This window comes from Anarhichas minor, unplaced genomic scaffold (assembly GCF_050575085.1).
Source record: "Anarhichas minor isolate MPS153535 unplaced genomic scaffold, ASM5057508v1 ptg000011l, whole genome shotgun sequence".
Classification (NCBI taxonomy): Eukaryota; Metazoa; Chordata; class Actinopteri; order Perciformes; family Anarhichadidae; genus Anarhichas; species Anarhichas minor.
The window spans coordinates 14,701,976-14,723,743 of record NW_027466457.1 but is presented as its reverse complement, the minus strand read 5'-3'; the positions used below and the strand labels follow the sequence as shown (position 1 = coordinate 14,723,743).

Here is a 21,768-nt window from a genome sequence, read left to right as displayed (position 1 = left end):
TAAGGGACTGCCGCTGTTGTTTTTACAATTTTTTCCATCGATACATAAAGCTTGAACAGAGGAAAAAACAACATAAAGACGATAGGCAGGACTTAACCAATCAGATTAGACTCTGTAAATTCTTAGTTGGGGACACCCCCTAATAATATCCTTTTATTTCTTTGTTCTTTCTCACTTGTTCCACGTTCCTGTCTTCCAGTGACCGGACTGTGAAGATCTGGCGTGCTCGCGGTGGACTGGACAGCACTTTAGAGGCGGCTGACAATGCGGACGAGGTGGCCAGTAACTGAACGCTGTGGAAGGACACTAACGGCCTCTTTTGATGCTGCTGCCCTGCACTGCTCCTAAAGACACATACCTTCACCTGCAATGTAACCTTTATGACTGAGCCAACAGGAACGTAGTCTCATCTCAACAGAAGGAACCACAATCACGCTTTTCTCCGACTCTCTGTGCGTCAGAGGGTCGTGCTAATCGGTTTTAATTCACTGCATCGTTAATGGCTCTTTGCAGATTGAGCTCATCTTTTTCTCTTTCGCGCTGAAGACGTTTAATTAAGAGTAGAACACGACAAACGCACTAATTGATAATATCTCTGCAGCTCTGCTAGGGAAAGAAAAAACAGGACGTCGAGCTAACGGGTTGGTAGCTGGTCTTCCCAACCCAGGTCTCCAGCTTGGATTGTTTCTCTGAACTCAAAGCCCCCCCCCCCCCCCCCCCAATAACAAAAGTGGCTTTACTGTATGTGAAAAAAGACAAATCATTGTTCCCCTTAACTTCCTCTTCTGCGTGCCTCAATTTCTGCAGCTGTTCAAGATCAGCGGCCAAAATGATGTGAACTCGTCGTCTTTGCTCTCCTGCACTGTACAGTAACGGCTTCACTGTAAAGCAATGTTCGACTTTTTGTGGAAAAACAATTGTTTGGAGGGTTCTTTTGCTGGTTAGCTTAGCTTAGCATAAAGACTGTAAAGGGGGAGGGGGGGGGGACAACAACACAACTTCCAGCTCCTCCAGAGCTCACTAATTAATCACGTTATATCTTGATCGTTTAATCTGTACGAAAAAACCAAAAGGTAAAAAAATACAATTTATTACTATTCTGAAATGTTATGTTTAAATATGCAAATGAGGCCTTATCTAATTCTCACTTTTGGTGACTTTAGTATAAATCTACAGCCGCAAATAGACAATGTAGTAAAATATAAACTTAAATGTGTATTTTGGATGTTTTCTTTCCATTAGTCTGAAGGAAGAAACTAATTAAAGAAGATCTCAAAATTGATCATTGCATGAAAAACAGTTTTTGCCTCGAGTGTCTCCCCTGAAACAAACAAAACTTATTTGGTATATTTTGTTATCTTCAGTCGGAGCCAGACTAGGCCCCCCCCCCCCCCCCCCTCTCTTTCTTCCAGTCTTTATGCTAAGCTAACTAGCTGCAGATGTATTGATCTTCTCATGTAACGCTGGCGAAAAGCGAATACGTGTCAAACTAATCCTTTACTATTGAGCACTTGTTAAAACCCGACACAGTTGGTCTTTGAGATGCACTTAATGTTTCGTGAATGTGAGCCGGTTCAGCGTTTAGAGGATGTGCTTCACTTGTCGTTCACGTGTCACCGCATGTAAAAGCGTACGTTCGCTCCCTGAATCTTCACTGCCGAGTCGTCGTCTTAAAGTCGTGCGCTCGCCTTCCTCTGTCAACCCCACAAGAGGGCTTCATGTCATGGACTCCGGGTTGTGATCCTCGTGGGGCCTTCCTGGAGACTTCCTGGTCTCTCCGCCGATTTAACCGTCACTTCTGAATGTTCGGTGAACCAGCAAGTCGTTGGCATTACTCGAGTACAAATCTAATGTATGTAAACAATGTATTTAAAGAAAGGAAGTGTGACTGAATGTTAGTTTTGTGGGACCACACGAGAGCCAGAGAGGACCAGAGTTTGGCGGGAAGCCTGCCGAGCTTTAAAGCTTCGGACGGAGCTTCTCCTCCAGTGAGGTGGCAGATTGTGTTTCGTGGCCTACGGCTAGTTTAATTATTATTTTGTCTTTCTTTTGTTTGTCATGCTGTCCCCGTTCCACATATCCTGGACGTTCCCACTCTGGAGTTTTAGTAGCCGTTCCCTAATGGCGGACTCTGTAGCGATTCTAATGTCAGATGCCTCGGTGACAATAAACGCCATCTGGCAAAAACAACCAGCTCTGTGTTTCTTCTTGGTTCTGTCACTCATTTAAATAATTATTAATTTATCTGTAGGTTACTTATTCTAATGTCTACTGTAAAATGTAGTTTCTTTTATTTTAATTTTACAAATATATCTCAGAAAAGTAGTTCCTCAGTTCCTTGTCTGCCTGTTGGATTTTCTTGATTTTTAGACAATCTTAAGCTCTTATTGTGGTAACACGTCTCTTATTGTGGTAACACGTTACTTCAAGTCCCCCTATTAAGCCTTTATAAGCGGTATACAAATGGTTTATAACACGCTATAGACACATTTAAGTGCTTATTGATATACAGTGGGTTAACAGTAATAACTAGTTATAAATCTATATTATTACAGCTTTCTTTGACTTCATTGATGAGCGTTTATGTGCGCGTGCACACACACACACACACACACACACACACACACACACACACACACGTCCAACGTCCAACACTGCTGTTGAGAGGGAGCTCCTCATTCCTGTTTCTCTCTGAATCTCCTGCTCTTAATCTCCCACAGCTGGCTGTGGTTTATGTGAGGAAACCCGTGTTTGCTTTCACGTGTTTGAAGCGAGGACCACAAGATGGCAGCAGCAGCAGCACCTTCAGGACTGACCAGTAATCCTCAGAGCTGTCGATGTCCAAAAATACTTCCACTGACACTTTAGTCATCGGGCTCACAAGAGAAGCAGCTTAGATCAACTGATTCACTGCGATGACCGTGCAATGACCGTGTCGTTAGTGCTGTATATTTAACCAATGACATCAAGAATAACGAGCTGTTAGGTTCCCTGAGGGTCTGGGGCCCCTGAGGGTCTGGTACCTGGAGACTTTGCCCCATTGGTAATCCAGTTAGCTGGCTTCCCTGACATCTATAGACAGATGATCGCAGTGTTCTTAAAGACAAACAGTTCAAAAAAATGACGGAATGGAACAACAATGTTACGCGTCTTAACCACACAGATGTGATGCTGCGACAATCCAGCAAGGAACGCTCATACCGAGACTTAGTTCAGACGCCGAATGAGGGACTCGGAGGCGGCCATCAGGGTCTGCCGTCATAAATCTGCAGGATTGTCTGACAGGCAGCACCAATCACCGGCCACCTGATGGGAGTGTGTGTGTGTGTGTGTGTGTGTGTGTGTGTGTGTTGTGTGGATGATGACGAGGTAATGTCGGGGTTGGAATGGACCCAGAAGACCCGGCAGAAGCTTTCACTTTGCTCCAGGAGTCGACAGACAGCAGCTGTAATGAAGTCTTTGCATCACCTCCCGCTGCACACAGACTTGTTAAACAAAGCCATCACATGCTGCTCATGCTGGTCAGTGGCCTCTCTCTCTCTCTCTCTCTCTCTCTCTCTCTCTCCCTCCATCTCTCTCTCTCTCTCTCTCTCTCTCTCTCTCTCTCTCTCTCTCTCTCTCTCTCTCTCTCTCTCTCTCTCTCTCTCTCTCTCTCCCTCCATCTCTCTCTCTCTCTCTTTGATGCAAGTCCATTAATCCTCATTTAAAAACAGCACAACCAGCTGTTTCTCAAGATGCAGAGATGTGCACTTTTTTTCTTTTTCACTCGGGGCCCTGCTGCTCTCCGCTGAGCAGATCTCCGCCCCCTCAGAGACGGATTCTGACCTGCCTCAGCAAGAAGTACACTTGAAAGACCCTTTCATACGGATCTATGTCACATCACACCAGGTGATTCCTTCTTCTTTCTACTGAGGGTGGGTTCCTTTCACACGGAAGCTTCATTAAAGTCGATGTGCCCTTTAATCAGCACTAAAATCAACATATCATAGAAACATCAGTGTAGAAAACTTTCAAATATTTTAACATTTGAGTTTTTACAAATGTGAGTATTTGATGCTTTTTCTTGTCCGGCGTTACAATAAGCTGAATATCTTTTGGCCAAAACAAGACATTTGATGAGGTCACCTCGTGCTCTCGTGATTTCTGATGTTTTGGGGACCAAACAATGAATTTATCTATTGAGGAAAATAATCAGCAGATTAATTGATAATGAAAATAAATGTTAGTGGCAGATGTAAATAATATACTATACTTTATTTTGACAGTTATGATTTGATCAAATCAAACTTAACGCACTGTTCATCACACTGTGGCTTGATATATTTAGTTTGGGATCTTAATGAGAGTTTAAAATAAAGTTTGAGCAGCTGCACCACGTGGGCCTGAAATAATGGATCCACCGGCGGGTCGAGCAGGGCTGAGGACCTGAATGTGTTTTAGAGAAACTCTGCAGAATGTGTATCTTTCTGGCAAATTAAGAGAACGGGAGATTGAGGAGGGAGCCATTAGAAGCCGTCAGAGCAGCTTCACACTCTGATCATTTGAAATCTATTTGTGTCACTGAGGCACGAATATAATACAAATCTGTCAGTCCAGATACACTCGCAGCTTAAAAGCAAAAACTACTTTACAATTTAAGGGATTAAACCCACAATCAAGTCATGCAAGCATGTTAATTAAAGTACTTGCTCAACTCAACCTTCAGATTCAGATATTAAAGAATGAATCTTTAGAGAAAAAGATATTCCTGCCATCCCGGAAGAAATTCATAACGTTTCCAAGGATTCTTTTAAATACTGCCTCAATCAAAATGTAATCTTGATTGTTATAGTCAAAATGGATCTCCAAAGAATTCAAATTTATCTTGGAGTACAAGCAGTTGCCCAATAAAGAGCTGATGAAATATTAGCTCATTTGTGAAGCAGCTACCAAGGAGTCGGACAAAGCCCTCTCTAATTCACCTCACCACTTCATCTGGATCGCTCCCTCAGCTGCTGCAGGAAGCTCGTATTCTACTTGTATTGAATAAAGGCTGAGATGATTTAGACCCATTGTGTAACCTCAGGCTCTCTGCAGCCATGCAAGCTGCTCTGTGAGGGTGTACTCCAGCTAAATGCTGGTGTCGGCATGTTTTTTTTAATCTCAGCGAGGCCCTTTGCTGGTTAAATAAAGGTCAAACACCTGTTAGATTTGACAAATACAGAGCAATGTGTTTTCTGAGAGGTGCTGTGGGTTTCACTGATGAGCATTTTCCAGTCCTCCGAGGCGATCGCAATGTAGCTTCTCAGCATCCTGTTGCAGTGGTTCCCCCTTTTTCTTTATTATTATGACCTCTCATCACATATATGTCACATACACATTGCATACAGTATGTCAGTATGTTTGGATATTGTTTAGAGGCCTAAGAGGTAAAATGATCTGTTATTACCCCCAAGTTATTTAGTTATGTCAGCATGCTAACATGCTCATAATGTCAATGCTAACATGCTGATATTTAGCTTTATTCAGCCGCCACTGTTAACTACCCTAGTTTAGCGTGTTAGCATGCTAACATTTGTTAATTAGCCTTAAACACAAAGTACAGCTGAGGCTGACGGGAATGTCAATAACGATTCAGGAAAATTTAAGTCACAAGAAATGATCTTGAGATGTACATGAACATAAGACATCTGAGACAAAATTCATGGCAATCCATCCAAAAATGTCAGCCAATCCATCTAGAAGATGTTGAGATATCTCAAAGGATTAGTGACCGAGGTTGTTGAGATATTTCAGTCTACTGCATTCACATTATCTTATCATACAATATCCACTATTTATATATATTTCATAGAGCCAATACAGCTGTGGCTGTTTTCTACAATCACAAATAAAAAGTGGTTGTATTAACTTTCTTAAATTCCCAACAGACCTAATCCAGAACACAGTGTACTTGTCTTCAACGACGGCAAAAACAAGTCATTAAATGTGTGAAGCTGAGAGGTTGGTTGTTTTTTTTCGCACTTGATTATGATTTCAAATGTCTTCTGTATTCCTGGCATGAAGCAGAATGAGCAGATATTTAAATTTTTGCAAGCAACCGTCTCTATGCTCATTTTGTCTGTTTTACCTGAATAAAAGTCTCAAAGAGGGAAAAGATGCAGCCACAGAGACACCATGAGAACACACAAAATTTAATTTCTTGTTCATTTCTTCCCCATAATGTCTTCGAGGAAGATGGGAGTCAGATCATCTTGTGGGCGTCTTGATGTTGTACAAATTGCCAGGTGCTGAATTCAGGTAGAGATTAGGGGGCTGTGGTGTAACATGGCATCATTTTAGCCAAGTGGAAAGATGTGTGGAGGCAAATTATATGTTCTCTTTTCGGCATTGAGCACCTTTACCACTACGCTATCAATCAAAATACAAGAATGTTAAAAAGTACCATGCCGTTATATTTTATTCACAAAAATGTGAAGAAGATTAGATGATGCATTCCTAAATTACTATCAAATAACAAAAATAAATCCTGATGGTAAATGAATAGTCATACAGCAATTAATAAGACATGCCATAAAATCATGTAAAGAATTACATGTATTACTTTTATCATGACTTTTATGTTCTTGCTTTTATATTATACTTTGGTTTAGAAGACTTGAAACTACAGATTGAGACCATAAACTCATGTTTATTGAGGTAAAATTCGATCCCTGGCTCCGGCTCTGCTAGTCTCATGTCGATGTGTCCTTGAGCAAGACACATAACCCCAAAATTGCTCCCGTAGCTGTGCCTACGGCGTAGAAGTCTGATTGAATTGTAAGTCGCTTTGGATAAAAGCGTCTGCTAAATGACTGTAATGTAATGTAATGTAATGTAATAAATCAAGAGAGAAGTAGAGTCATTTTCTCATAGACTTCTATACAACCAGAGGAGTCGCCCCCTGGTGGACATTAGAGAGAATGCAGGTTTAAGGCACTTCAGCATTGACTTCACTTTCCAGGACAGGAAGTCCTCAGCTGTACTTTGTGATTAAGTCTGATTAGCAAACATTACCATGCTAACACACTAAACTAAGATGGTAAACAGTGGAAAACATTATACCTGCTAAACATCTGCATGTTAGCATGATGACATAGCATTTAGCTTAAAGCACCCTTCTGCCAGTGGAGCCCCACAGAGATGCTCGCATGGCTGCAGCCTCTTGGTTTTGGGGTAATACCTGATTGTTTTACCTCTCAGAGATATATAAAAGAATATTAAAATAAAACAATCAGAGATGGGCACGTCACTGAGTGACATATGCAACTGCTTCATTGAGACAAAAAAAAGTAGGGAACCACTGCTCTGCAGGACGCTAACAGGATGCTGAGAAGCTACATTTAGGCACGTCAGTGAGAACAACATCACCTCCACAGAAAAACACACGGCTCTTCATCTGGCAGATCCAACAGGTGTCTGACCTGCAGAGTGAACCCTCTGTCTATTTCTTCAGACTAATTGGAGCTGACACACGCGGTCCTATATTTAGCCCTCATTTTCATGCTGGGCTGGTTAATTGAGTTTGCTTTGCTCCACAGGTGGTCTTTGTCATCTGGCTCTGACACCGGCCTCAGCTCCAGTGACACACCTTCTTACCTGTCGTTTGAAGGAGGCAGAGAACAAAGTATGTTGCAGGTATAGTAATAATCCATGTGTGACACAATTTATCCATTTTAACTTTTGCTTTATGTTTAGTTAATTACCTGTCAGCTAGATGTTTTCGCTGTCATCTTTAATTATTTCGAAATTAACATTGTTCCTGAACTTATATTACGATATTTAAGTCCCACTGTTAGTTTTATTACATTGCATTTATAATCCATACACAGATAATTGTGTTTTCTCCCACCCATAAAGATAACTCAGTTGGCTCCCCTGGAAACGATAATGTGTAATATTTAGATAGTAAAGCCAACTTTCTGTTTTATTTGCCTTTATGCATCTCAGTTACTTTAATATTTGAAAGAACGGCTGTGAGGTAAATTAGCTTCTGGATAATTCAACCTCATCCATATGATTAGAGGAGCTCATAACATTAGTGCAAACAAGTAATTAAATAACAAAGCGGCTCATTTTTTTCGAGCAGTAATTGTCGACCTGCTGCTGGGAAAGATCATTTAATAACAACAACCCCTCACATCCCACTGAATCACCAGACACAAATAACAAAGTCTGATTTACATCAAAAGAAGAAGCAAAGTAGGAAGTTGTTGCTCCAAAACAGTCCTGAATGTGAACTTTACAATGTTTGAATCTCAGCTCCCAGCCAAGTAATTAATGAGTTTATTGATCAACAGCCTTATCAACCACTTGCAGATCTATTGCGGTTGTTTTGCTAAAGTCTACTTTATTGAACTTTAAATACAGTCTCTTCTCAGCTGTCTGAAGGTCTGAAGGTCTCTTCTGCAACGCTTCCTGTAAGTTGTTTTTCTTAATTGGCAGAGAAAACCTGCACACGCATACATTGACTTACATTTAAGTGTAACTACACCCCCCATGTCTCAGCATGAGTCTATCCACTGCATTATTTTTGGAAAATTATGCAGCTTCGACAAACATGACGGCTACGGTAGCTTGGAAAATAGCAATATGTGGTATGGGGCACTGAATTAGATGGTGGCCACCAGCACACCTTTCAGTTCATTCTTTATTGTAACAAGTATAATGTTAGCATTAAAATATGGCAAGCTAACGTTAGCTAGCTACCTAGCCGGCTAAACAACTTAATGCTTCGTCTACACAAGAGTGTTCATGTTGCCCTCTAGTGGTCAGAGTGAGGAACTGCAACACACTAAATTCATAAAGACAGCGTCAATGAAGACGGGACAACACACTACCACTTCCGGTTCCGGTAAGTACTTTCAAAATACAGTGAGCAAAGTAACGGAAATTATCATGTTAATAATAATGTTAAATTAATTTACTTATTTGCACATACACGTGAGCACGACTAGCAGGCATGTAGAGAAAAACAAAAAAATAATGAAATTACTGAGACATAAGATGGAAACAGTTTGTTTATTTCATGGTCAAGAGTGTTCATTATGCCCTCTAGTGGTCAGAGTGAGGAACTGCAACACACTCAATTCATAAAGACAGCGTCAATGAAGACGGGACAACACACTACCACTTCCGGTAAGTACTTTCAAAATACGTGACCAAAGTAACGGACATTATCATGTTAATAATAATGTTAAATGCCGTTAATTTACTTATTTGCACATACACGTGAGCACGACTAGCATGCATGTAGAAAAAAATAATGAAATTGCTGAGACATAAGATGGAAACAGTTTGTTTATTTCATGGTCAAGACACACTCACAGCGCAGGAAAGCACATTGCTACTGCCAGGTAACCATTAATGCTGATACAGCAGGTTTTGTAATGTGCTGATAGGTTGATTTCCAGTACACAGAAAGTAGAGAACCGGCTTGTTCTGTGCTGTGATTGTAATGCTACACTACGGTTATGCAAAAACTCTTATCTCAGAATTAGCCTTGCAAGATTGGGTTTATTTAAACCAGATGGCGTTTAGAGACATTTTCAACCATGAAATATCTTTTTTTTTAAAGAATTTGGTAAGAAATGTCAATATCAACACCAGCATTGATGAGTGTGTTGTCAAAGTAGAGTCATGTAATTTAGTCCATCTTGTAAAACGCAAAACGTGTTTAAGCGTACAGTTATTTTGAAAGAAAGTGTTAGTTATCTGTATTGTTAAAATTGCAATGAAAAGTATCGGTATCCTATCGAGCTAAAAACAACTTTGGTGCAACCCATCCCTAGTTTCCCAATCTAGTTAACGGTAAACAAAGATGGCCAAAAAGATTTAGGAAACTGGTTTAAAATATTTTTGGTGCGTAACGGACACATTTTTTTTTATCATCCAGATAATTGGAAGAGGAGTCTAAAAAATATCGGCAGAACAACGTTACGTTAGCCTGTCTGTCCGGTGTTTAGCGTTAGCTGACATTTATGCGTTTTAAATTGGATTTAAACTCATAATTCCACAGCCCAACCCTATTAAACTAAACTATACGTACCCGCGTTAAATAGTCTAAACTAACGTTAAAACTGTCCCTAATTGTAATTATCTTTCTGAAGATAAAGGAGGAATATTTGTCAAGCTATAAAGAATTGGGTAAATACTGTACACTCCCACTTTGTGCGTAGCCACTGTGTATGTTAATGTAGGTGTGTGTGTGTATGTATGGTTGTGTGTGTGCGAATGTGAGAGTGTAGCCACTGTGTATGTTAATGTGTGTGTGCGTGTGTGTTTGTTAATTTGTAAGTGTGTTAATGTGTCCATGTTTAAGTGTGCGTGTGTGTGTAGCCTTTGTGTATGTTAATATATGTTTGTGTGTATGTGTGTGCGTGTATTTGTTAATTTGTAAGTGTGTTAACGTGTGCATGTTGTGTGTGTGTGTGCGTGTGTTTGTGTTAAAGTGTATATGTGTGTGTGTGTGTGTGTGTGTGTGTGTGTGTGTGTGTGTGTGTGTGTGTGTGTGTGTCCTCCCCTTCACACCGTCCTCTCTCCTCCGGAGCATCGAGGCGCACAGAGACGCGACACCGGCGCGCTGCAGCTCCTCCGCATCCGCGTATCTCTTTCTCTCTCGCACTCTCTCTCTCTCTTCCTGAAACAAACGGCTTATTGTCTTCTCCTTGCAAGGCTATCTTTTTCCCCCCCATTTCCCCTCTTCTCTCGGCTCCTCTCATGCCGCCGTTAAGGCGCTGGATACGGGGCGGTTTGTGATCGACCAAGCAGCAGCTTGATGAATATGGCGTGTATCGGGGACGCGGACCCTTTCACCGCCGCGATACCAGCCACCAAAGTTGAGCTCACGGTGTCTTGCAGGTGAGTACAAAACTGCTGCTGTTACAGATATTAAAAGCATGTTTTTTATGTGTGGAAACGTTCAATAGTTTGGATATTTGACACACACTTCACTGTCGGGTCACCACGATGGGTGAATGTCGTGGAGAGTAAACCAGCAACTCCATTCGCGATCGTCTTTTATTGCTGTTATAACTAGATTTGAGCCGCGTGCATCCTTTTAAGGGTCAGTTCTCTCTTTAGTAGTGGAAGTGGAATTATAATTCACTTAAATGGAGAGTTTGAAGTGTCTGTTGGCAGCAGTTTCCCTTCAGATGATCGCCAGATGGGGCTCAGAGTTGACATGTCTTTTCTGCTGCTGTTTTAATATAACGCTACATGAACATACTGTGGGAATGTATGTTCCTTTTAGTGCCTGGTAATGATGTAATATTCCTCCAAAACACACACTTATTGTGTTCTATTTGTGCATGCAGACTGGATGAAGCATGTGTTTGGTTGGGATTGATGCAGTTTTACTACTGAAGCACCGTCCTCTCCTCTCTTACTGTAGCTCTGACAGTAGAGGGTTGTACTGTTGAAGAGGTTGGGGGGAGGAAGGGAGTATTTTTTGGATGCTGCAACTCACCCACTGTATTCACCCCTAATCCCAGTTTATGTAGGCTATTTTATTCATCCTAATATCTCTCTATCTATCTATCTATCTATCTGTCTGTCTGAGAGCTGAGACACTTCAAATTGAACCACAGAAAATGAATCAATAGCTGTTTTGATAATTGATTAATTGTCACTTTTCAATCAGAAACACCAAAGGTTGCAGCTTGCTCAAATTTGAGGATTTGCAATTTGTGATACAAATTACGGTACAAACCAACACAAAGTGTCTCGGTAAGGTTCATCCACCACAAGCGTACAGATTTAGGATTAACTCGTGATCAATAAAATGCCAGAAAGTAGGAATGAATGCCCACCACAGTTTTCCTAAAGCAGAAGGTAACATATATAAATTGACTTTTGGTGAGACAAACCAAGGAAAGATATTTGATTTTTCATAGTTTTGTATCATAGTTTTTATCATAGTTTTGTATCATATCTGTTGTATCATAGTGTTGTATCATAGTGTTGTATCATAGTGTTGTATCATAGTGTTGTATCATAGTTTTGTATCATAGTTTTGTATCATAGTGTTGTATCATAGTGTTGTATCATAGTGTTGTATCATAGTGTTGTATCATAGTTTTGTATCATAGTGTTGTATCATAGTGTTGTATCATAGTGTTGTATCATAGTGTTGTATCATAGTGTTGTATCATAGTTTTGTATCATAGTGTTGTATCATAGTGTTGTATCATAGTGTTGTATCATAGTGTTGTATCATAGTGTTGTATCATAGTGTTGTATCATAGTGTTGTATCATAGTGTTGTATCATAGTGTTGTATCATAGTTTTGTATCATAGTGTTGTATCATAGTGTTGTATCATAGTGTTGTATCATAGTGTTGTATCATAGTGTTGTATCATAGTTTTGTATCATAGTGTTGTATCATAGTGTTGTATCATAGTTTTGTATCATAGTGTTGTATCATAGTGTTGTATCATAGTGTTGTATCATAGTTTTGTATCATAGTTTTGTATCATAGTGTTGTATCATAGTGTTGTATCATAGTGTTGTATCATAGTGTTGTATCATAGTTTTGTATCATAGTGTTGTATCATAGTGTTGTATCATAGTGTTGTATCATAGTGTTGTATCATAGTGTTGTATCATAGTGTTGTATCATAGTGTTGTATCATAGTGTTGTATCATAGTTTTGTATCATAGTGTTGTATCATAGTGTTGTATCATAGTGTTGTATCATAGTGTTGTATCATAGTTTTGTATCATAGTGTTGTATCATAGTGTTGTATCATAGTGTTGTATCATAGTTTTGTATCATAGTGTTGTATCATAGTGTTGTATCATAGTGTTGTATCATAGTTTTGTATCATAGTTTTGTATCATAGTTTTGTATCATAGTTTTGTATCATAGCTGTTCTGAAGCTTTCAGTCTCACTCTTGATCTTCAGAAGATGGAGTTTGAGTATTTTGAGCACTTTAAGTCTTCTTGTCAACGTTGGCTTAAAAGCTGAGACTGAAATTGAGTTTTTTGGAAATAAAACCTGAATATCTTTTGGGGATTTTGACTGTTGGCTGGACAAAATCATCTATTTGAGCACCTCAACTTTCACTTTGTGAATTTGTAATAGCTTTTTAAAATGGTTTTTAATGGTGTTTTAACCAAAGCATCAGTGAATGAATCAGCAGACTGATGGATACATCAAACCATCCACACTACTAGTGATCAGTTTCAAGTTTCTTGTGTGTAAAAAAGCATTTCAAGTTGCAACTAATGATTGTTCTATCGATTATATTCTGGATTATTTGATTCAAAATTAAATTGTTGTTTTGTCTGATCAACAATGATTTAGTTGTATCAAACAAAGAAAAGCTGCAAATTCTCATATATGAAAAGTTGGAACCAGCTAATGTTTGTCAAATACATAAGTCCAACAATTAATCAAAAATCAACATTGTTGCTTCTTAATTTTCAGTCTATTGACAAATCGATGAATCGACTTAGTTTCATTTCTTAAAGCACCAGTCACCCCCAAACTATCACTAATATACAGTAATACTGAAAACACAGTATGATATCAATATATATTCTATGAACGTCCGTAGGTTTGGAATAAGTTGTGCTTTTTTTAAGATATTCTTTTACTGTAAAACTAACTCCTGTAAATCTTTCATGAGACAAATAATGAGCTGAAGAACAAAGACTTTGGACTGAATTGTGCTTTGACTGACCTGAAAGCAGCCAGCTGCTGCGGGAGACCGAGCTGTTGTTGTTGTTTCATGTCGGTCAAAGATAAAAGCCCGATAATGACTCGACAGAAGAAGTCAGCCTCGTAATGACCTCAGCCATTTCTGAGATCAGAGCCCGGGAAGATGTTTCCTTCCAAAAGGATGAAGCCACCATCTGGACAAAAAATAATTGTTCTTTTGAAATGATGGCACCATGAAAACAAGTTTACAAAAGCACGCACATCCAGATAATACATACTAGGAAGAGGAGACATGTATGAATTCTCCCTCCATGAGAGAAAAGCTCTACTGTTAAGAGTTATGAATCATCAAGTGCTGTTCTTATTCAAACACAATGTATAAGGTCTGCTGCACGTGGCCATGAATAGGAGGAATTATAGAAAATGGATGGAAGGGGCGTGCAGTGACAAACTGGAGCGACATTTCTTTAATGGTTGCATTAAAGGAGTTGTGAGTCACAGGCCATTACTTGTGTCTCAGCTCTTAGGAGAGTGTGTGTCCGTATGGAGAGAGGTTTTAGCACAGCTTACAGTGACCTGTGATAGAACAATATTAAAGTCACCGCTCACGAAAGAGAGGAGCAAACTAGTTTCCACTATAAGTGTTCGAGCAGCCGTGGTTTGTTATTTGCAGTCTACAAGCAACAGTTTTTATACAGTGTCTACTTACCCAACACTATGTCCTCATTACTCTGGATAGGTACTATTTCTATAGCAAAAGTACCTCCAAGTGTTTCCCAGGCAGGTCTGCAGAGTAGTCTTTCTTGAGTGACAAGTCTCATGCATTGTATTGAGTTGGCGGCAGGAATGTCAGTGAAGAGATGTCTCAACACCTCTGGGGTTGAGACAATATATTGAGAAAATATTGTTTTCTATGTTTCGAGGCTACTTGTGTGTAACAGAAACCCCACGCTACACACTGGAGGTGTGGAGGAAATGTAGTATTTAGAATGTTTGGAGCCATAGTTCGGGTCTAAAAGACGAGTTGTACGTTCCTCTTTGTAATCTGTCCCTGTGCGTACATAGGCCTGTCAGAATAATTACGATATGGACTTATTGGACAATATATGGAGACGATCTCAATCATTTTTTATGTTATCGACTTATTGTCCACAACTCCAGTGTGGGAACATCTGGGGTTTCCGAAGCCGAATGAGATAGAAGTGTTGTTGTTACTTATATCTAACTTGTAGCTAATAGGTTGTTGATTTGCATTTTTAATAAAGATTCTAACCATTGAGAAACGGATTGGCAGGGTATTGCCTGTTGAGGAATCCCTGAGCCAAATGTTTAATATTTACCCAAGTACCCATTGTATCTATTGTTTTGGTTGTGTGGCTTTATTTCATTCATTCAGGATATTTCAATACTTTCAATTCCCAAGTCTGAATATTCTGAATAAAACGTTCCATTGCTCTATTAAAGTTTGTACTTCCATTATTATTATATTATGCTGTCAGTAGCATGAAACTTAAAATAACAATAATAACGTTTATTGGAATCATTTCTGTGACAATAAAGCGTCCAACAGAAGTAGTTATTGTGACAGGCCAACGTGTAGCTCAACTTTATGGAAGTGCAACCACTCCATCACCGCTCCACTCCAGCAGTGATGTAGGAGTGTACTCCAGGGTGTGTCAGTACATCGTGACATCAGTGTTGTGGTGTGAGATGCAACAGAGTTGAAACCTTCAGTCAGAGGGCAGAGAAACGATGCTTTTCGAGCCAGGCATGAAGTAACAAATCAAACAATCTGCGTCAGAGCTGTGACTAATGATTATTTTAGTTACAGTTACAGTTGTCATTTTTGACAATGGGAATATCCCATTGTCTTTTCCTCGAGGGACCCAGTGCGATGCTAACTTCTGGGTTAGTATGTCGTCCTTGCACCACTCTATGCAGCTGGATTCAGCACCCCCCCGTCAGTGGACAGCGACAAACAGTAAACGGAGTTCCCTCCTAATCAGTGAACAGAATATGAAGCTCTTCTTCTCCAGCTGTACTGAATAGTTTGAAGCTTCAAAGCTACATTCATAATGTTGACATTCAAATTATAAGTCAACATTTAAAAGCTGTTTTTTGCATGTCTATGCATCTTGTTTTAAGTGGTGTTTTTGCACAGTTGCAGATAAAGATCAGGCTTCACCAATATTATTAGTATTTTTGATGGTCCTTTCTTTTTGGTTGCTAGAATACATTTTGCTGACGTCCCCGTCCATAGCAGCACGTTGCTTTGCTCCCGTGTCATATTACCTGTCTGCATCTCCAAAGCCCCCATCTGCTGTAGGTAATACAGTATAAGTATTGTAATACTTGTAATACTGTAATACGGACATGTAATACGGACATGTAATACGTACCTCATACAAAGCCCATGTCAAAGCACCCTCACCAACACAAAAATTCACCAGTGCTGAGCGGGTGGGTGGTGTGATTTTCCCACTTCGGTGTCTCCGCATGTCGGCGAAGCTGCTGAAGCATTCAGACTAGATGGATCCCATCCTTCAGTGAAAAGCCCCCCTTCGCTCAATAAATCCAAACCGTGGCCCGCACTCGTCATGCGTGTAGTCGAGCACAACAACTGACAGATTGATTAACTCAAGTCCAACATTGTGTGAGAAGCAAATCCCCCCAGTCTGCTGCAACAGCAGTTTGACTGATGAGCGCCTATCATTTCTGATCACAAAGGCCTCGATGACACACACACACACACACAGATGGCGTTTAGTTTTTGTACACAGATAGTAAGCAGCGAGCCAGACGGGCCTCTAGAGCTGCAGACGGGTCTCCAGAGCTGCAGACTGACCTCTAAAGCTGCAGACAGGCCTCCAGAGCTGCAGGCAGGCCTCTAGAGCTGCAGACTGACCTCTAAAGCTGCAGACAGGCCTCCAGAGCTGCAGAGAGGCCTTTAGATCTGCAGACGGGCCTCCAGTGCTGCAGACGGGCCTTTAAGGCAAGGCAAGGCAAGTTTATTTGTATAGCACATTTCAACAACAAGGTAATTCAAAGTGCTTCACATAAAACCATTAAAAGCATCAAAACATAAGGCAAAAGAAAAGGAGATGTAAAAACAATTAAGAACATTCATTGAAACATTAAAAACAGTCATTAAAACATTAAAAAACAGTGTAAGAAATAAAATACAGTAGTAAAATGCAGAAATGCAGGAAATTGATCAATATATTAATTGAAGCTGGTTCAATTAAAGGCAGCAAACAGAAAAGTCTTCAATCTTGATTTAAAGGAGCTGAGGGTCTCAGCAGACCTGCAGCTTTCTGGGACTTTGTTCCAGATGTGTGGAGCAGAGAAACTGAACGCTGCTTCTCCATGTTTAGTTCTGACTCTGGGAACAGGAAGTAGACCGGTCCCAGACGACCTAAGGTGTCGGGATGGTTCATAAGGTAGCAGCAGATCAGAGATGTATTTTGGCCCTAAACCATTCAGTGCTTTATAAACCAACAGCAGGATTTTAAAGTCAATCCTTTGTTTGACAGGAAGCCAGTGCAAAGACCTCAGAACTGGAGTGATGTGATCCACCCTCCTGGTCTTAGTGAGGACTCGAGCTGCAGCTTTCTGACAGACTTTTTACAGAGACCTGTAAAAACACCGTTACAGTAGTCCAGTCTGCTGAAGATAAATGCATGGACAAGTTTTTCCAAATCCTGTTGAGACATAAGTCCTCTAGTCCTTGATGTATTCTTCAGGTGATAGGAGGCTGATTTTGTAATTGTCTTGATATGGCTGTTCAGGTTGAGGTCTGAATCCATAACTACACCCAGATTTCTGGCTTGGTTTGTGGGTTTTAACATCAGTGATTGAAGCTGAGCGGTGATTTTCAATCGTTCGTCCTTGGTACCAAAAACAATTACTTCTGTTTTGTCTTTGTTTAATTGAAGAAAATTCTGGCACATCCAGTTGTTGATTTGTTCAATGCAGACTTTAGAGCTGCAGACAGGCCTCCAGTGCTGCAGACGGGCCTCCAGAGCTGCAGACAGGCCTCCAGTGCTGCAGACGGGCCTCCAGAGCTGCAGACAGGCCTCATAGAGCTGCAGACAGGCCTCCAGTGCTGCAGACAGGCCTCATAGAGCTGCAGACGGGCCTCCGGAGCTGCAGACGGGCCTCATAGAGCTGCAGACGGGCCTCCAGAGCTGCAGACAGGCCTCATAGAGCTGCAGACGGGCCTCATAGAGCTGCAGACGGGCCTCCGGAGCTGCAGACGGGCCGTTCCCTTCGGAGAAGGTCTGTGCACGCAAGTTGACCGCGTTCACGCCGATGTGGCCGTCACCTGATCTGACCGGTCCACAGCGGCGAGATAGCCGTGACCTTTTGGGCACAAAAGGTAGAAAGTGCGTCACGTCGAAGAATTGACGTGCTGCGATGTGGCCGCATTGAGGCCGGCCGGCGACCCGCTGAGAGGCCGGTCGATGTGTCACAGCCGATGTTGTGCTCTCCACGAGGAAGGTAAACAGAGAGAGACAGACAGACTTGTTGGAGCACAGACGTGCATGTTTCTGATGTTCGCTGCAATGTGAAGCAGCTTTAACAGACATTAGAACACGATGAGGAAATAGTCAAATAATGTTGAATGGTAAAGGAAAATACTTAAAGTAGGGCTGCAACTAAGGATTATTTTCAGCATTGATTGAGAGCGTATGTGCTTAGTTATTGTGCTCTGCAACATTATTTCACCCCCAAAAATACAACAACACTTGCTTTAATCTTGTGGCTGCTGCAGGGAAAGCAGATGTTGTAAAGATTTGCTGTGTTGTGAATGCAAGTTACTTGATCGCAAACCTGCCACAGAGCCAAAGGTCTGCGGAGCATCTGATGGATTGTCCAGACTGAGGAATGCGTTGTTTGGTCTTCTACACTTTTAATTCTTCTGAAACCAGCCATCAGCTGTCGGCGCTCACTTTGTGGATTCTGTCTCTCTGATAGCTGCTGTGTGGTGCTACATTCTGGCAGAGATGCTGCTGAGGTGATGGAAAGGTGCATGCTGGTGTTTAAAAGAGAGTGAGTTATTGTAATTTAGCCCACTTACAGTAACAGCACTCAACAGACCAGCAGTAGCTCACTGAGGCAATCATTTAAAACACTTGGCGCCCGATTGTTGCAATTTGCGTCAACATTCTGAACATGCAGACATAATGTAGATATTTTTAGATTTGATTCCGTGTGACTTGCACTTCCCTTGGATATTATTATCTCAGATGTCACAGTTGCTAATGCTTCTTTAAAAAGGAGCTCGTTATAACTCCAGAACTCGCCTGAGAATTATGAGGTTTTTAAGCTTTCTTCACTATCACAGTATTCCAGTGATAGCTATCTACTATCTATAATAGCTGCTCCGGCATGCTTTTAATGGTGGCATTTTATTTGCCAATTATTTGCCAAATAATTGGGGTTGTAGCCCACAGCTAACTATATGCACCGTACTTCCTGTTTACATTCCCCCAAAGCCCCCAAAATATAGGAACTGTGTCTCCTATCTGAGTGGTAGGTGTCGATAGGTAGCAGTCTGTGTTAGGAGGTAATAATGGCGAAGTGATCGTAGGAGTTCTGCATCAGGAGATAAAGTTCATTATTAAACTATCATCTTATCACAATCAAAACTAACTTATTACAACGTGGAATAAGACACACAGTCTGACTTTAACCCAGAGCACAAGGAAGGTTAATGTAACGGACACGAGTGTAATCTACAGGAACAATTCTCTGCTTTATCATATACAAATAAAATGATTCGTCTGGTGCTTAGAGAGAGTAAATTCAGAGTAGCGAGGCGCTCTGTGGCTGTGTACACTGTTATAATTAGGAGCAAAACATTCCTCCAGCAGCAGTTTGTTTATGTAATTTATCACTTTTCCTATTGATTTATTACTCTTTGTCTTTAATTTTCAGCTATTATTTCATACATTTCCACCCGGCTCCATTTGTTGTTATTAATTACCCGGTAGATCTGTTGACAACTAAAACTAAGTCCAATTTCAAGTTCAAACACGGCCTCAATGAATCAAAGTAAAAACCTTTTCCTTCCCTGTGTTGCTTCACCTTGTAGCTCTGCCACCTAAAGTGTGTTAGGTTTTTACATCCTCCACCATTTAGATGTAATGGAGCAAAGAGCATAAAACCAGCAGATCAAGGCGGTCTCATGTGGAGAGACCGAACCGCAGGAGGCCCAGCGGGGGGTCCTGCTGAGTGGCTGCATTAATGACTTATTGAAGGAGTCATTTGGCCTAATTAAGACCCCAGCCAGCCACCGTAGTGTCACCTGGTGACCTCGGAGAGCTGACGTGGCTCCATGGCATCACACAGCAGCTTACCTCCTGCTCCGTCCGTTCCTCTGCCGCCATCGTTTGCCTTTCTACTCTGCACGATATGGGATGTGGTTATTGTGCTTCAAACTGAACAGAATCCACAAATTGGAGACTTTCTGAGAAAGTTGTACATCAAAGCATAACACACTCATTTACATACTTTACAGTTGTATGGTCTGTACAAGGAAGTGAGGTTAGAAAATGTGCATTCACAGTGGTTGCAGTTGCTCTCTATTCTTATATAATGAGAAATGTTGATCAGTGGTGCAACGTAACTAAGTACATGTACTCAGGTACTGTACTGAAGTAAAATGTTGAGGTACTTGTACTTGATTGTTTCCATTTCACACTACTTTATACTACTACTCACCACATTTTGGAGGTAAATATTGTACTTTTTACCACACTGCATTTATTCGATAGCTTTGGTTCGTTATTTTGCAGATTTAGATTTGTAATAGAAAATAATAAATCATGATGTTTTATTATATAGGTTAAGCTAAACAGCAGTATTAAAGTAAACTAAATTAGCTCCACCTTTAGCTACATGAATGAAAGATGATACATATTAATGCATCACTAATTATAATCCAGCAGTAATATATAATTCTGAAATTACTCATTCTACATAATAAGTACTTCTGCTTCAACTGCTGGAAGAATGTTTTAACCTTTTGCACTTTTAGTTAAGTCAGAGTTTGAATGCAGGAGTTTTACTCGTATGAGAGTATTTTTACTCTGAAGTATTGCTTTAGTAAAATATCTGAGCACTTCTTCCACTAGTATAGAATATATTCATGTCCACAGCACCTGGTCATGTAGCTATACAATGCAGCTTTCTCTTAATATTCTACTGGAAACGTGAACAACGTTAGGTTGCAACGTTACGACGAGTTTACATATTGTTAACTTTGCACTGTCCTGCTTCTCGTCAATTACAATACGTCTGCTTTGCCTGATTCCATGGGAATACAGAAGAAGGAGCGTACTGGGGTTGTTTTGATGACTGTCAGGAAAATAATTGAATGGATTTTTATTTCTAAATAGCACTATGGTGCCTGAAAGCTCATATCTGAATCTTAAATGCTGGTGGTCCCAATGGAGCGAGAAGGCTGATGCCCATTGGTAGGGATGGAGGAAAACGTGTTGTCGTACAACAGCAATTAAATGTTGCACTGAAGAAGTTTTGCTCCCACAGTGGCGTTGTAGAAGTCTGTTCGTCCAAAGTGGCTCCAAACGGCCATTATTCCACGGTAGTTCTCAGATTTACATCGCTGATGTTGTGACTTTGTCTCATTGACGTTGGATTCCTTTAGTTCACTGAAGCTCTCATACAAACACACACTGAGAAGCTGAGAAAATCGTTGGGACTTAAGAGAGTGTCTCATGTGCTACAAAGGCGGATTGATCGGAACAGCTCAGAGTTTCCTTCAGACTCAATTGACCCGATTGATCTGGTGCGATCCTCCCAGCACGACCAGCTTGCCCTGTTCATTACTGAGGAGTAGAGGAGCTCTTTATTGGTCTATAGCTCCACAGACAACCGTCACTGCACTAACGGTAAACAAACCTGCACATCGGCCGCAGGGCTGAATGTCAAATCAGTGGACTCAGCTTACGCAATGGGAAGTGACCGCCCACGCTGCCATCCGGAGCGCTCTGACTTTAAGAAGCAAGACGGCGGAGAGGTTTCCTCCCTGAGAAGGTTTCCTGGCTGCTTGCTCTCCCG

General features: G+C 40.9%; 2 protein-coding genes across 7 annotated transcripts in view; both read left to right on the top strand.

The window, feature by feature from the left end:
* Positions 1 to 2,190, top strand: part of kif21a (kinesin family member 21A) — a 38,061-nt gene extending 35,871 nt beyond the window's left edge. For all 5 annotated transcript variants that reach the window (XM_076089609.1, XM_076089604.1, XM_076089603.1 and 2 more), the window contains one exon: positions 200 to 2,190. In XM_076089609.1, the coding sequence (XP_075945724.1) occupies positions 200 to 290 (91 nt within the window). In that variant the 3' untranslated portion in view covers positions 291 to 2,190. The remainder of the gene's footprint in view (positions 1 to 199) is intronic.
* An 8,476-nt stretch (positions 2,191 to 10,666) lies between these two features.
* LOC142947779 (copine-8-like) overlaps positions 10,667 to 21,768 on the top strand; it is a 57,222-nt gene continuing 46,120 nt past the window's right edge. For both annotated transcript variants that reach the window (XM_076089598.1, XM_076089597.1), the window contains exon 1: positions 10,667 to 10,878. In XM_076089598.1, the coding sequence (XP_075945713.1) occupies positions 10,796 to 10,878 (83 nt within the window). In that variant the 5' untranslated portion in view covers positions 10,667 to 10,795. The remainder of the gene's footprint in view (positions 10,879 to 21,768) is intronic.